At 36.4% G+C, this 16,060-nt stretch overlaps 1 protein-coding gene across 1 annotated transcript; it reads left to right on the top strand.

The window, feature by feature from the left end:
• Positions 1 to 438: 438 nt before the first annotated feature.
• On the top strand, positions 439 to 870 carry LOC104120005 (uncharacterized). Its single transcript, XM_009631648.1, has one exon. The coding sequence runs from the start codon at positions 439 to 441 to the stop codon at positions 868 to 870; it is 432 nt and encodes a 143-aa protein (XP_009629943.1).
• The last annotated feature ends 15,190 nt before the right edge of the window (positions 871 to 16,060 follow it).

Genomic DNA, 16,060 nt, shown 5'->3' with positions numbered 1-16,060 from the left:
ATCACTACTAGGAAAACTGAAATTAGTTATGAACTTCGTTGTTAATCTATCGTTTATAAATTACTCATAGCTAACGAAACTTTTTAATAATATGTTGCTAATCCATTGTTAAGTAGGATTAGTAACGAATAATTTATTGTTTAACTACAGAATTTGTCCGTCGCTAATTTCTGTTTTTTAGTAATGAATGATTGAGTAATTAAAATATATTATATTACCAATGCAAAATTAATATTGAAAAATTTCTCCTACCTTGCAAGTTGCAGCTGCTACAATTCGAGTTGAAATCACTACACCATAAAAGAAAAAGGAAAAAACCCAATATTTATATACTCCTACACGTTCAAGACTCTCCATTTCTTTAAAACATTCCTTTAATTTCTTCCCCATCTCCTTCTCCTCCAACTTGAGATATTCAATATCCTTTTTTTGTCAAAAATGGTTCGTCCAATGCCAAGAATTAATGGTGAAAATACATGTATTTCCATGCCATTAACAATTGGTTTATTTCTTTCAATATTAGCTCTTGTAACACTATGTGCTAAACATGGAAGAAAATCTTCAACAAAATCCATATCTACTGAAAAAACCAAAACTAATGAATCCAAAATAGTTCCAAAGTTGTCACCACTACGAATTCCTAACAAGAACAGTAATACTTCCGGCGAAGAATCCGACGATTCAACCGGAGAAGTGGTCGGAGAAGGTGGCCATGGGTTGTGGCAAAAGGCAATTATGATGGGTGAAAAATGCCAGCCACCGGAATTTTCAGGTGTTATATACTATGATCCTTTTGGAAATAGGGTTTCTGAACTTCCAAGATCACCTAGAGCAAGTCCTATGCCCAGATATGCTTCCGAACGTCAGTAGGTTTCAGATACCGAATGCTTAAAAAAACTTGTTGATTAGCTTTATTTATAGAAAATTTTGTTTTCTCTAGAGTTTTTTTTTTATGTGTGTTTTATTGGCATGATGTTCACCCTCTTTGAATTACAAAATGTATGGTGCACCTATGAGTTATTGTATTTTTGGACCATGTAGTATATATACTCAGGGTATTTGGATGATATATGCACCTCTAATGATTGTTATTTTGAAGCACCTATGTATATTTTTCTTATTCAAGAGACATGAAGCAAGAACAACAATTTTCTTTTAAGAATTAAAGGTTCTCTCTTCTCTTTTTCCTTTTCTTTAATTCCATATGGTATTGATCACTTTAGATCGACTTTTAGTTTACAATCACCATGTAAGATTGTAAATAATAATAATAATAATAATAATAATAATAATAATAATAATAATAATAATAATAATAATAATAATAATAATAATAATAATAATAATAATAATAATAATAATAATAATAATAATAATAATAATAATAATAATAATAATAATAATAATAATAATAATAATAATAATAATAATAATAATAATAATAATAATAATAATAATAATAATAATAATAATAATAATAATAATAATAATAATAATAATAATAATAATAATAATAATAATAATAATAATAAGGCTACTTTTACCAACAGACTTAATAAGTACAAAAAGGTAAATGCCTTTCTCCTAATTACATTGATAACCAAATTACAAGGTCAAGGTGTCACGACCCAAAATCCCACTACATGCGTCGTGATGGCACTTAGTCTCTAAGACTAAGTAAGCCGATTATAATTACAATTCAAGCCAATTTTTATTTTAAATAGAAACCAACCGCGGAAATAATTACAAACAACCTCCCAAGACTGGTAATACTGAGTCACGAACTCTAACTGAATATATGAAATGATCTCAAGGATTGAATACTCAATACTGTTTGATTAATAATTAACAGTACAATAAAATGGAAAGACTCCAAGGGACTGCGACGACCAAGAAGCTCTAACTTGAATTCTTGCAATCACACTTTAACTATGTCCGAGTCCGATATCTCCAATACCTGGCTCTGCATAAAAATGTGCAGAAGTGTAGTATGAGTACACCACAGTCGGTACCCAGTAAGTATCAAAACTAACCTCAGTGAAGTAGTGACGAGGTACAGTCAAGACACTCACTAGTATAATAACATGTGCGATATAGTATACAATAATAATAGGAAACAAATAACAATGATGGAAACAATAATCAATCAGTGATATACATAGCAGGGTAACAAGAACAACATAAATATTGCTCAATCAATAATGAATACGAGTACAACCAATTAATCAAGTCCTTCAAATATAAATCTTTCGCCTATATGTTTGTAACGACCCGACTTATCGTTTTATGAATTAGCATCTCATTCAGCGACTTAAGGTCCCAAGCAGCTTTGTGATGTGTATTATGACTTGCGTGTGTGGTCGAATTAAATTTTCGGATGATTCAGGATCAAATTGGAAGAACAATTCTTATTTAAGAAGTTTAAAAGAAAAGAGTTGACCAGAGAGTTGACTTCTGAGAAAGCAACCCCGGAATAGAGTTTTGATTATTCCAATAGCTTCGTATGGTGATTTTGGACTTAGGCGCATGCCCGAAATTGGAGTTGAAAGTCCGTAGAACAATTCAACGGATTTTGGCGAAATTAGAAAGTTGATGTGTGCTAATTATATTATTTTGTGTGCAGACGAGGACTATTAATATGATGGATATCAATTTGATATGATAATAAGTATACGAGGCATATTATAAGTGATGTGTGGTCTAAGAACAGCCCCAAGGCTAAGTCAAGTTGAAAATTATACGATGGGATAAAGTTTCAAGTGAATTCGCACAAGACTTAAATTCAAACGAGCATAAATCTCCGAATATGAAGATTTATATGGTGTATAACCTATCAAACGAAAGTTCTATGTGTCTAGTTTCCAATGATTCAAACCGTTTGTCATTTGAAGATTCCTACAAGAAGTTATAACCTTTTTACTAAAGGGTAGCAGAACAGCTACGCGAGCCTTGCGTAGCCTACGCAGCATAGCAATGTAGCCTACGCACCATTGCGTAGACAAATCCAGCAGCTTCCAACTGAAGAGGGATAGAAGTCTACCCTGCGTATCCTTTATGCGTAGCCTACGCAGGAGGCTACGCAGCTTCAAGAGACATTTTAAAGGGGCTGAAACAAGGGGTTTAGAGATAAAAAATATTAGTTCTTCAACTTGGAATTGATTTCTAGAAAGAAGGAGGAGTTCTTCCACCATGGATACACTTCAAGGTAAGTTGTTTTGGCACAAGGATGATTATATAACATTATTTAGTGATAACACTAATATTATTATGGATCCAATCCAAAGGAAATGGGTTGAATCTTCAAGAACATCAAAAAGAAGAAAAGCGAGATTCTTCCATCAAGAGGTAATCCCTTCACTTAAGCTTCATATATATGTCATATTGGAGTATGGCTAGCATTTTTATGAGTTTTATTTGAAGTTATAATGGGATATTGCATGAACCCTAAGGGTGGGTCTTAAGAATGTCATTTTTGGGTAAAGATGGGTGATTGGGAGTATGATTCTTGTGTGTAAGAGTATTATTTATACGTACCAATAAGGTTTGTGAAAAGATTATTGAGTTCAAATGGATAAAGATTGGGTTGTGGAATAAAGGAAATATTGTAGGAGAGCCTTGTAACAAAATTTGCACACCTAGTGTTTGATAAAATGCTCAAATGAGCAGAAACCATGAATATCTTCCTAATTATGGTTCACTTTTGTTATGTTTCTAGATAGATTGAAGTTTCTAGAATTTACGGAACCTCGTAGTAATGTAAGGAAGGCTCAAGAGAGATTGGAGCCGTCCGGATGTCAATTCACGTGAGAAAGCTATTTTGGAATATCTGCCGAACTTCAAAAAGGTAAGTATCTTGCCTAACCTTGTGTGGGGGAATTACCCCTTAGGCATTGAATCTTATGTGGAAATTGTGTAATTGAAAACCATGTACGCGAGATGACGAGTACGTACTTGGTTTAAATGTGCAAATTATATCGGTTGAAATTCGTAGACTCCCTTATGTATTAAATTGGAAAATTGTTGGAACTTAGTAAATCCTTGATTTGTCATGCCTCATTCCTTGTTTGTTGAGTTTGTATTTTATATGATAATTTGGTGTGATTGCCATTTGACTTTTATGTGAACTCTGTGTTTGTTTGAGTTGCCATTTTTATGGAAAGTACTTTCATTATTGATTTTATCTACAGATAATTTTAATGAGAAATTTATTTAATAAGATGAATAAATCTATTATTTTATGATGTTGTGATTTAAAAGAGGTGTTGTTCATTGATAAATTACTTTTTAGTTCATGTTGTTGAAAACTTGGTATTAAATTATAAAGGTCGTGAATCATATTTAGGCAAAGTGCCAAATTGTAAAATATTATTCGGTTGAGTTGTTCACTCCCGAATATTTTGTTAAGATGTTGTGCACATTATAATTAATTAAATAATTTTAAATTGAGGCGTTTATATATTTATCTAAAATTTGGATTAAAGAAGGCATTTGTCACGACCCAAACAGATGGGCTATGACGGGCACCCGATACCTTACTCAACCGAGTACCAACATAGCATATCATTCTTAACATACTTGCATTGGCAAATAGGCCAAACGGGCCATCATGGGCTAACCAGAATGAACATGGGGGAGTACTCCATATAGGACGACCCAACCTGATATAAAAACTTACACAAGTGACATACGGGCCTATAAGGCCAACATGATAATTTGTAAACTCAAAACATAGGCCGACAAGGCCATACTAGTATCCGTATACATGACATCTGTCTACAAGCCTCTAAGAGTACATAAGTATCATAAAGGTCGGGACTGATCCCCACCATACCAATCAATACATGTCCTAATTATACTGACCAAATAAGCAACTCCGGAGCAAATGGAGCGCACCAACATCTTCCGCTGAGCTGATAGCCTACTTGGAGGACTCTCGACCTGTCTATCGGGACCAACGGACATGAAACGCAGCGTCCCCAGGCAAAAGGGACGTCAATACAAATAATGTACCGAGTATGTAAGGAATGGAAATAAGTAAATAATAGACATGAGAGAAACATGGAGTAAAAGACTCGACATGTACATCTGCATAGTTCTGTGAATCATTTTATTTTTATAATTCTATGCATATGAGTATAAATGTCATACCATGCATAGGTATATGCGTTCATAATATCATCAAGCCTCTGAGGGCATCCCATCATATCATTTCATCCACTGTGGGCAAACCATCAACGTATACCAGTTGATCAGGTGGTGGTGCGTATATAACGCCATAACCTTTTCCCATATCCCATATACATATAATATACGTGTATATAATGCCATCTGGTCATGGGTCAATGTACATGTATAAATGCATGAAATGCATAAGAAATACGTTAATAAGATTTTCTCAGAATGTCATAAAAATAATATGCATGTCGGATAAATTTTATCAAATACGTATTTTTCTGAGACCCATGAATAGAAGATATAATAATAATTCACATGGGGAATCAAGAATATAGACACCCCTAATATTTCTATAAATAGAGTCATTTATGGAAATTGTACATTTGCTCGTTTCGTTCGTGTCGTATAGATTATGCCAAAAGAAAGAAAGGATAGCCTTAACATACCTGAGTTGATTATCTTGACAATCCTTCTAACACACGTCAATTTTGACAACACGTAACGGTGGATCGAAGTAGGAAAAAATCCATATGATATTCTTGAGAAAGATTGCATCGTACTCCCTTAATATTGTAAAATCTCACGTTAATTAAGGTGCTCTGAAATCTCGAGTTTTGAAGTGTTAGAGACGCTATGGGACATCATATTTTGAATTCCTTAAGATTCTTGAAATCTCACGTCAATTAAAAATGGAGATGTGATTCTTATGTCTTTAAGACATATACTGGTTCTGTTTTTCCAAAGTAATATATGACTCACTTTATAAGACTTGTCCAATTCTCGCATTCTAGTCTTGCTACATATTTTGATGACTTAAGAGTCATACATGGGGATGGAGGGGGCTGCCACATAATTGGTCATAAGACTTATCAAAATGTCATCCATTTAATTCCTTAATCACTTCATGAATCCCCCTCTAGTCCAATAATTAACCAATTATCCACATAATTAGGAATTATCTCAAATTACTTATCACTTGGTTGAAATAGCATAATACTTATAATTTCAAAATAATCTCATTCCCGAGTATACGTTGATTAACTTACGACGAAACTTTAACGTATAAAAATGCGGGATGTAATATCTCATTTCCGAGCTTTCATCAATTTATTTATGGCATACTTTCACGTACGAAAATATGGGATGTGGCATCATTCCCCCCTTTGGAACATTCGTCCTCGAATGTTGACTGATGCACTTATCATTTTCATGACTTATGCCTTCTGAATACTTTAGTACTCTCCTTGTCATCTAGGAAACTATTCTGTGAATAATTCCAAAGGCCAGGGCATTCCCCCCTTTAGGACTCTTTCTCACACCACGACTTGTGGTCGGAATCTGTTTCTACCTTCTGTCATGCAGCCTGTACGACATTTTTCTTATATGTGCGTCTATGCGACTCTTCTCTTTAGATTTTAGCCAATCTCTAGGCCTCGACATATAAAGAACTTGACAAGACGTCCCTCTGGGCATCTATATGTGTACTGAAGTTCTTTGCTCGGTACTTTGTCGAACTTACGAATATTGCTTTATCTTATTTCATAGACCTAGATATCCATCCGCATGATTTTTACTGCATCTAGGTAGGTCATACGGTACCATAACTCTTACTTTGATGTATCATTACTGAGGTCTGCTACCGAACTCCAGGTTACTTTCGTTGCTTATTCCATATGTATAAATCTAAGTCATTTAATACTTCCTCATTACTGTTCATCTTAAGAATGACGGCCTAATCTCATCTCATACTTTGTGACTTTTGTCCATCCATTGTTGATTCACCTCAATATTGATCTAAAATCTACCACTGATAACTTGAAACCTCTAACATAATCACTAGGGCTCACGTTGCGTTGTGGAACATTTGAAGTGATTTTCCTGATCCACCTCGGGGCAATACGATACAATACTTCCATAATCGTATTTCATAGCATCCCAATGTAATTCTCCTTACGTGAGTATTTTAATCATGTACAATTCATCAAATCATTACTCAATCGAAGGCCCAATCGGCATCCTTTATCTATCACAATTACACCCTCATTGTACTATCAGGGCGGCATTCCATCTCTTCTAAATGCCATTAGTCTTAGACTTCTTTGAGTTCAGTCAGGCTATACTGAGCTTTCTATAACTTAGAGAAATCATCAACTCTCTTATTTTCATGGGCTTAATCCTGAGGACTTATCCATTCTCGTCACCTTCTCACTCGCCCTTTCTTATCCTTATTCCTGTCATAAATCCTTGCCGCTTTACTATACTTTAGCTTGCGACATATACATATCTATTTATACTGCTCGCAACCTTCCTTCAACTTGCTTGCATCATAGATTTCCTTATGTCATTCTGGAACATCAAGTAAGACATCACATCATCTCTAACTCTTCTTTACTCTCTTAACTAGACCTCTCGATACGTAGAAACCATAGGCTGGAAGATATGCCACTAACGATGCCGCTATCATTCCTGGATATTAAATCCCAGCGCCTCTAGCCTTCTGTCCGAAGTACGGACTATTCACAACCTTTTGTATATGAGTATCTCGTACGTTGTTCACCTTTACCTTACTTACCTTAAAATCTCGCATCACATCTTCTATCTCTCTCATGACCCCCCCTTCCACATAGGTATGATTCACATCCACAACTTGAAGCTCTATTATAATACTTGCACCTCTGGTGCATACATAATCCGGTGGGAGCTTTATACTGACTTCTTACGAGGCGGGTATTCTTCTAACTAGCTTTATCATAGAGCCGTCATAAAATATGGTTGTTGTACTATCTCTATTGTACCTCTGATATTAAGAGTAATTCTACAATTTTCTCAATCACGATGTCTAAAATTTTCTGGGTCCAATAATCAGACTCCTGATTTACTTAGTTGATGTAACTCTTTAGTTTGCTCTTTCTTCTGATCAGTCTTTATGTAGGCTTAAGCTATCTTCCGATCTGCGGCTCCTGGTATTAGTTATTACTTTAGCCTTTCATGGGCATTATGGAATATCCATGATACAATCTTTTAACAATTCAATCCTTTGTCTATGAACTGGACTAAATTCTTTCTTTTAACTTATACCGGAGTCTTCTACTACGGCTGTATGATTATCAACATATATACTGCATGGATAATGCTCTGAAATCTCAAGTGCGTTCATAACGTAACTAATTCTGGATCATTGATCGAATAATTCCTTTCGTTCCTTCTCAACTTTCTTTAAGCGTAAGCTATTACTTTTCCTGGTCTTTCTGTCCCCTTGTTGCGTGCATACTTAACTTATCTTAGTTCCCACACATGCCAGAATTTTCGTGCAACTCATATGATTTCGAATATTACTTTTGATGTTACTTTCTGTTCATTAGCCACGGTAGGTGCCACTTCCTTATGGAGTGCATACAATATTGTAGTGAGACTATTTTTACAAGACCATTTCCTCTTTAGGTCACTGTACTTAGGTTGAAGCCTTCTTGCTTATTCCCTTGGCTAGTCTTTCATTGTAGTACTTAGGGAGGACCCTCTGACTACTTGCAAATATGTAGGCTAATTACATTGTATACTCGACAGACCTTTTGATGTCCTTCCTTGCCTATAATTATCCATAGTTACTTACTTCCACGCCCTTGTGCTTGTAGGGTTGTTCTGAACTGATATTTTGACTGTTTTCCCAGTGAGACTATCTTTTATTTCCATAACATTCATACGGAACCTTTAACTACCCCAACTCTTATCTGAATATTTCTTAAGGGTCACGGTGTCGTATCTGTGAGACTGAATTCCCTGTGTTGGGGTTCACTATGTATGTCTTACACAATCTCTTGATTTGTCTGTGTCCTCTTGTTTAGCCATAACTAGATTCTTCCTGAATCAACTACTAACTACTCGTTGGCCCATTCTTATATCAATATTCCACATAATCTTTCTTAGATTATTTCCTTTGTCTTAACTTACATCTCGCACTGGTAGAAACCCTTACTTCCTCTCCTTGACGTCGTGCTTGCATAATGTTATGGAATCATAACATATCTATAGGATTTGAATATGTGCAATCTTATCCCTTTTTCATTTTTGTATTCTTCCTTTACCATTCCATAGTTACTAGAACCACTTAATTCTGACTTAATGCCACATCACACCATATTCCTCCCCCCCCCCCCTTTAGGGGAGCACTAAGATTTAGTGCTACGATGATCTATATATAGATGTTTTACTCTCTCATCTTTGGCATCTTTTCACATCATCGATGATCCTTACTCGCCTTGCGGTAATCCTTCTGTACCAAGGATAACGAAATTCCTCACTCGCGAGAGTGACACTTAGTGTAACTGGCACATACAGTTCCTTAACCTTAACTTTACTCACCTTGCTTGCTTTAGGGAAGCGTCTTCCTGAATGACCTTTAAAGGGTATTCTTCTGTCGTCCAGTCTATTATCGCCGGAACAAAATCTGAAACTCTCATGATGTCGACCATTATCGAATCATTTAGTCCCTAATTCATGTTTAGTTTATCTTGTTCACCAATCCATACTGATTTCTTATTACTCTGGGGTCTATTTTTTCCTTTTGGTAATCGCGTTAGAGTCACGAACTTATTTTTCGAAATGAGGATATGACTTTATGGCCTATACTCTTTTGTTGTCTCAAGGCCTGTCACCTCTCGTCCTTTCCTTCACTTTACTATAGACTCTGTAATACTGTCATCTTTTTTATCTACCGTTGTCATCCATGTATCACATCTTAATCATAATGCTTCATTAACTGTCTTCTTATTTCCCTCTAACATCTGTCTATTACTTTATTCTGAAAATTTGAACAAGACATTCTTTTGCTTTTAGCTCCCCTTTCTCCATCCATTGGCTCTTCTAATTGCCTAACATTCTTTCTCTACTAGGGACGGGAGCCACACTAAGGTAATATTTATCCCTTCAAGGCTTCCAGTGCCTATCTTTGTATTATTCATATCTAGTTGTACTATTTTAGAGTGCACCGTCTGGGTGTCTCACAAAGAGATCTATTACCACATCTGCAATATCCTTCGGAAATGCCAACTAACGCAAATATTCCATCCACCCTTTTTGGTTCACTCTAACCCCAGCCGGACCCTGATATCCGTCCTTCTCTTATACTACTTCTGTTAGCTTCCATATGGCATAAATGAGATGGGTGTGGCCAATTGTACATACCTCTGCTACCGTTAAAGGTAACTCAAAATGCTTATATCTCCCGTCATGAATGGTAAATAATGATAGTCTTCATTAATTGGGCACCTTGTACCCTTCTTCACCTTGCTTCATTTACTTGTTGAGACTTGTACTATCTTCTGAATCTCGCACTACCTTTCACCATAGGGGTGGATAGATATCCTTGCTTTAAGGATCCTTAACAAGAGGCTTACACGTCTAGTACACACATGATCTACTGCAGACCTTACATTTTCTCATCATAAGCATCATGAAAAATCGAGTTCCTCTGACTCAACCCTTCCATATCCGCATTCAATCTCTTACCAACTGGAGGTATCGTTATATTACGGATAAAATAGAAGATAGGAGCTTGAATTCTTATAAATGAGCTCTACCACACGATCTAGAGTAAGAAGAAAGAGTGACAGTCCTAAATGCCCCGTAGCCTTCTACTTATAAGTGTGGTGCACGACACACCCATAAATAAGACTCTACTAGACACGGCTTGTAGACTCCCTAGGACAGAACTGCTCTGATACCACTTTTTCCACAACCCAAACTAATGGGCCGCGACGGGCACCCGATACCTTACTCAACCTAGTACAAACATAGCATATTATTCTTATCGTACTTTCATTGGCAAATGGGCCAAACGGGTCACCATTGGCTAACAAGAATGAACATGGGGGAATACTCCATATAGGACGACCCAACCTGATATAAAAACTTACACAAGTGACATACGGGCCTATAAGGCCAACATGATAATTTGTAAACTCAAAACATAGGCCGACAAGGCCATACTAGTATCCGTATACATGACATCTATCTACAAGCCTCTAAGAGTACATAAGTATCATAAAGGTCGGGACTGATCCCCACCATACCAATCAATACATGTCCTAATTATACTGACCAAATAAGCAACTCCGGAGCAAATGGAGCGCACCAACATCTTCCGCTGAGCTGATAGCCTACTTGGAGGACTCTCGACCTGTCTATCGGGACCAACGGACATGAAACGCAGCGTCCCCAGGCAAAAGGGACGTCAATACAAATAATGTACCGAGTATGTAAGGAATGGAAATAAGTAAATAATAGACATGAGAGAAACATGGAGTAAAAGACTCGACATGCACATCTGCATAGTTCTGTGAATCATTTTATTTTTATAATTCTATGCATATATGTATAAATGTCATACCATGCATAGGTATATGCGTTCATAACATCATCAAGCCTCTGAGGGCATCCTATCATATCATTTCGTCTACTGTAGGCAAATCATCAACGTATACCAGCTGATCAGGTGGTGGTGCGTATATAACGCCATAACCTTTTCCCATATCCCATATACATATAATATACGTGTATATAATGCCATCTGGTCATGGGTCAATGTACATGTATAAATGCATGAAATGCATAAGAAATACGTTAATAAGATTTTCTCAGAATGTCATAAAAATAATATGCATGTCGGATAAATTTTATCAAATACGTATTTTTCTGAGACCCATGAACAGAAGATATAATAATAATTCACATGGGGAATCAAGAATATAGACACCCCTAATATTTCTATGAATAGAGTCATTTATGGAAATTATACATTTGCTCGTTTCGTTCGTGTCGTATAGATCATGCCAAAAGAAAGAAGGGATAGCCTTAACATACCTGAGTCGATTCTCTTGACAATCCTTCTAACACACGTCAATTTTGACAACACGTAATGGTGGATCGAAGTTGGGGAAAATCCGTATGATGTTCTTGAGAAAGATTGCACCGTACTCCCTTAATATTGTAAAATCTCACGTTAATTAAGGTGCTCTGAAATCTCGGGTTTTGAAGTGTTGGAGACGCTATGGGACATCATATTTTGAATTCCTTAAGATTCTTGAAATCTCACGTCAATTAAAAATGGAGATGTGATTCTTAAGTCTTTAAGACATATACTGGTTCTCTTTTTCCAAAGTGATATATAACTCACTTTATAAGACTTGTCCAATTCTCACATTCTAGTCTTGCCACATATTTTGATGACTTAAGAGTCATACGTGGGGATGGAGGGGGCTTCCACGTAATTGGTCACAAGACTTATCAAAAAGTCATCCACTTAATTCCTTAATCACTTTATTAATCCCCCACTAGTCCAATAATTAATCAATTATTCACATAATTAGGAATTATCTCAAATTACTTATCACTTGGTTGAAATAGCATAATACTTATAATTTCAAAATAATCTCATTCCCTAGCTTACGTCGATTAACTTACGACGAAACTTTAACGTACAAAAATGCGGGATGTAATATCTCATTTCAGAGCTTTCATCAATTTATTTATGGCGTACTTTCACGTACGAAAATATGGGGTGTAACAGCGTTGTCCTATGATGAGTTATTTTCCCATCCTTATGGTTGTTTTTGAGATTTTATATATATTGTATTAAGCCGTGGACTATCTGTTGTGAAATTAGTTGATTTTGTTATATCTTTGGAATTGGTTGTGGCCATTGGGCAAATTGTGATATGCATTGATTTTGTTATGTTACCGTGATAATATTCCGTGTAAATTATTGTATTATTTGAGTTATTATTTTGAGGATATAAGGGTGGCATTTCACCGTTGTTATGTGTGTTGGGATATTGTCTGGGCGGAGCGATAAGGTGGCTATAGGAGAAATAAGGGTGGCTATTGGAGCGATAAGTGTGGCTATTGATATTGTCAGGGCGGAGGGATAAGAGAGGCTATTATAGGAGTGATAAGGGTGGCTATAGGAGAGATAAGGGTGGCTATTGTCAGGGATGATATGTGATGATGTGGGGTTATTGCATTGGTAATTTTCATGTGATGTTATGATTTTTCTTGTGTTTATTTTTATACCTTGTGCAATTTGTCTTGTTGTTGGTAAATTGATAATAGTCTGATCAATGTTTAAATTGGGAGCATGTGGTTATTGTCAGGGGGATTATGAAATAAAATGTAGGCACGAGGTGCCGTGAGTAAATAATGATGATATTGGCACATGAATTATCCGTGCAGTTGTGATATGAAATGTGGGTACGAAGTGTCGTGAGTTAAAAAAATGATGATATTGGAATGTGAATTATTTGTGCAGTTGTAATATGAAATGTGGGCACGAGGTGCCATGGTTAAATGATGATGATATTTGGCACGTGAGTTGTCCGTACGGTTGTGATAGAGAAATTGGCACGAGGTGCCGTGAAAATATGAAAGTGGGCTGAGACCCATATTTTATGATTTTGAAATGTTGTGTCATAGGGTGACTTTTATTCGAAAGAGATTTATTTGAAAGATATTTGTTTGAAGGAAAGAGATTTGAAAGAGATTTATTTGAAAGTATTATATCCTGAAGATTTCTATTTGTAAAACATATAGGCTAAAGATTTATATTGGAAGGACTTGATTAATTGGTTGTACTTATATTCATTATTTGTTGCACAATATTTATGGTATTTTTATCGCCCTGCTGTGTATATCACTAGTTGATTATTATTGCCATCATTGTTATTTGTTTCCTATTATTTTTGTATACTATATTGCACAGGTTATTAGACTAGTGAGAGTCTCGACTGTACCTCGTCACTACTCCATTGAGGTTAGTCTTGATACTTACTGGGTACCGACCGTGGTGTACTCATACTACACTTCTGCATATTTTTGTGCAGAGCTAGGTATTGGAGCTATCGGCCTCGGACATCATTAAAGTGTAATCGCAAGGATTCAAGGTAGAGTTTCTTGGTCGTCGCAGTCCCTTGAAGTCTTTTCATTTTATTTTTACTGTTAATTATTAATCAAACAGTATTGAGTATTCGATCCTTGAGATCATTTCATGTATTCAGTTAGAGTTCGTGACTCAGTATTACCAGTCTTAGGAGGTTGTTATGTTTGTAATTATTTCCATTGTTGGTTTATATATATATAAAGGGCTTCGAAATGTAATTGTAATCGGCTTACCTAGTCGTAGAGACTAGGTTCCATCACGACGCCTATGGTGAGATTTTGGGTCGTGACAAGTTGGTATCAGAGCTCTAGGTTCATAGGTTCTACGAGTCACGAACGAGTTTGGTAGAGTCTTACGGATTGGTACGGAGACATCTGTACTTATCTTCGAGAGGCTACAGAGCTAGTAGGAAAAAATTTCACTTCTTTCATTTCTTATCGTGCAGCATTTATTTAGATTGAAGCATATATCTTATGTTCTTTTGCATCATGCGCCAACGGTTCGTGATACTACAGAGGGGTTATAAGGGAGCCAGGGTTTCTCAACCATTGTTACAACGTGTCGTCCAGATCGAGGATGCAGAAGTATTGAGAGATCATTCAGTTGTGCACATGGGGGTACAGCAGGTTCTGACATCTGGTTGATAAGTATGATCTTAAGAAAGTTTAATTAATTGCCTAATCATCACAATCGTGGTAGGGTCATGAGGTGGATGTAGATCTGAAGATAGTTGATGGTATTAAAAACTATGTAGTTCGTACGAGATTTATATTTAGTGAAAGGTACAAACTAGCAGTCAAGACACTCGAGGAAGCAATTTTGACTGTCACGAGGATGACATGCGCCTAATAAATGGCTTGATGTGTCTTATGACTGGTGATGTATGAGCGGTGAAGGTTAATATTGTGGATCATCGGACTGTGTCCTATGGCTTCGCGCCAAGTGAGGGGAGTCCACTATCAACGATCAGATTATGGGGTCATGTGTTATATCAGTTTTGGCCTAAGATGTATATATGTGGTATTGAAAGATTCTCCAAAACTTGTATATGACTAAGAGCTGAGAATTTTATGGGATGATGTTGGGACTTGCGGTATTTTTGCGTCCTTAATAATTCTACATTTTATTATCAGCGGGGTTATGGAAACAATTTTAGAATACTCGAGGTGCTCCAGAAAGTTCTTTTAATGCACCACCGGCACGGGGTTCCTATAATGGTTATTCCAGTTTATCCGGCACAGACTCAGTATGAGAAGCCGAACCCGCAGAGGGGTTGTTATTAGTGTGGTGATACTAGGCACATCATGAGAGATTGTACCAGACTTGGGAGAGGTGGATTTCATCAGAATACTCAGGCTACAGGCTCTATTCCAGTTACTACCCCACATGCACAGTCAGTTAGGGGTGGAGGATAAGCAGGGAGAGGGAACCCTAGAGGGGGAGGCCCGTCCCATTGATATAATTGATATGGTATGGCCGAGGCCTCTACACCATATGGTGTCGTTACAGGTATGATTTAATTCGTAATAGAGGAGCATTGTTCTTATTTTGATTCAATTCCAATTATCGAGGTGAGACCTCCTATCATGCTCCATGTATGCTGAGTTAGTGATTTTGTACACCACTCACGTGTTTATCCCTGTTGGGAGATTTGATGATGTTAGCCCGTGTCTATCATTTTTATTTTTGTTCACTATTGAGGGCTATAAGTCCAAAAAAATGACTTTCTATTACTTACTACAGTGGATTTTGAGGTGATTTCGGAATAATTGAGTTCAATTTTATGAATTACATGCCCTATTGGTATGGGGGTTCATTATGTGTTGTGAAAATTATTTACCGAATTTATTAAAAAGAAAAAAGAAAAGAAATGGAATATTTCAGTTGGCACAGTGTGCAAAGTACTTGTGATTCAGAGTTGAGGACGAGATCCTTGCACTTTTATATGATGTGAAA

Source organism: Nicotiana tomentosiformis, chromosome 10, assembly GCF_000390325.3.
Source record: "Nicotiana tomentosiformis chromosome 10, ASM39032v3, whole genome shotgun sequence".
Classification (NCBI taxonomy): Eukaryota; Viridiplantae; Streptophyta; class Magnoliopsida; order Solanales; family Solanaceae; genus Nicotiana; species Nicotiana tomentosiformis.
The sequence above is the reverse complement of the archived record's forward strand: the minus strand, read 5'-3'. Positions and strand labels throughout refer to the sequence as shown.

Bases quoted from the DNA above. Each gene is read 5' to 3' on its own strand.
- LOC104120005 (XM_009631648.1), top strand. From the start codon at position 439: ATGGTTCGTCCAATGCCAAGAATTAATGGTGAAAATACATGTATTTCC.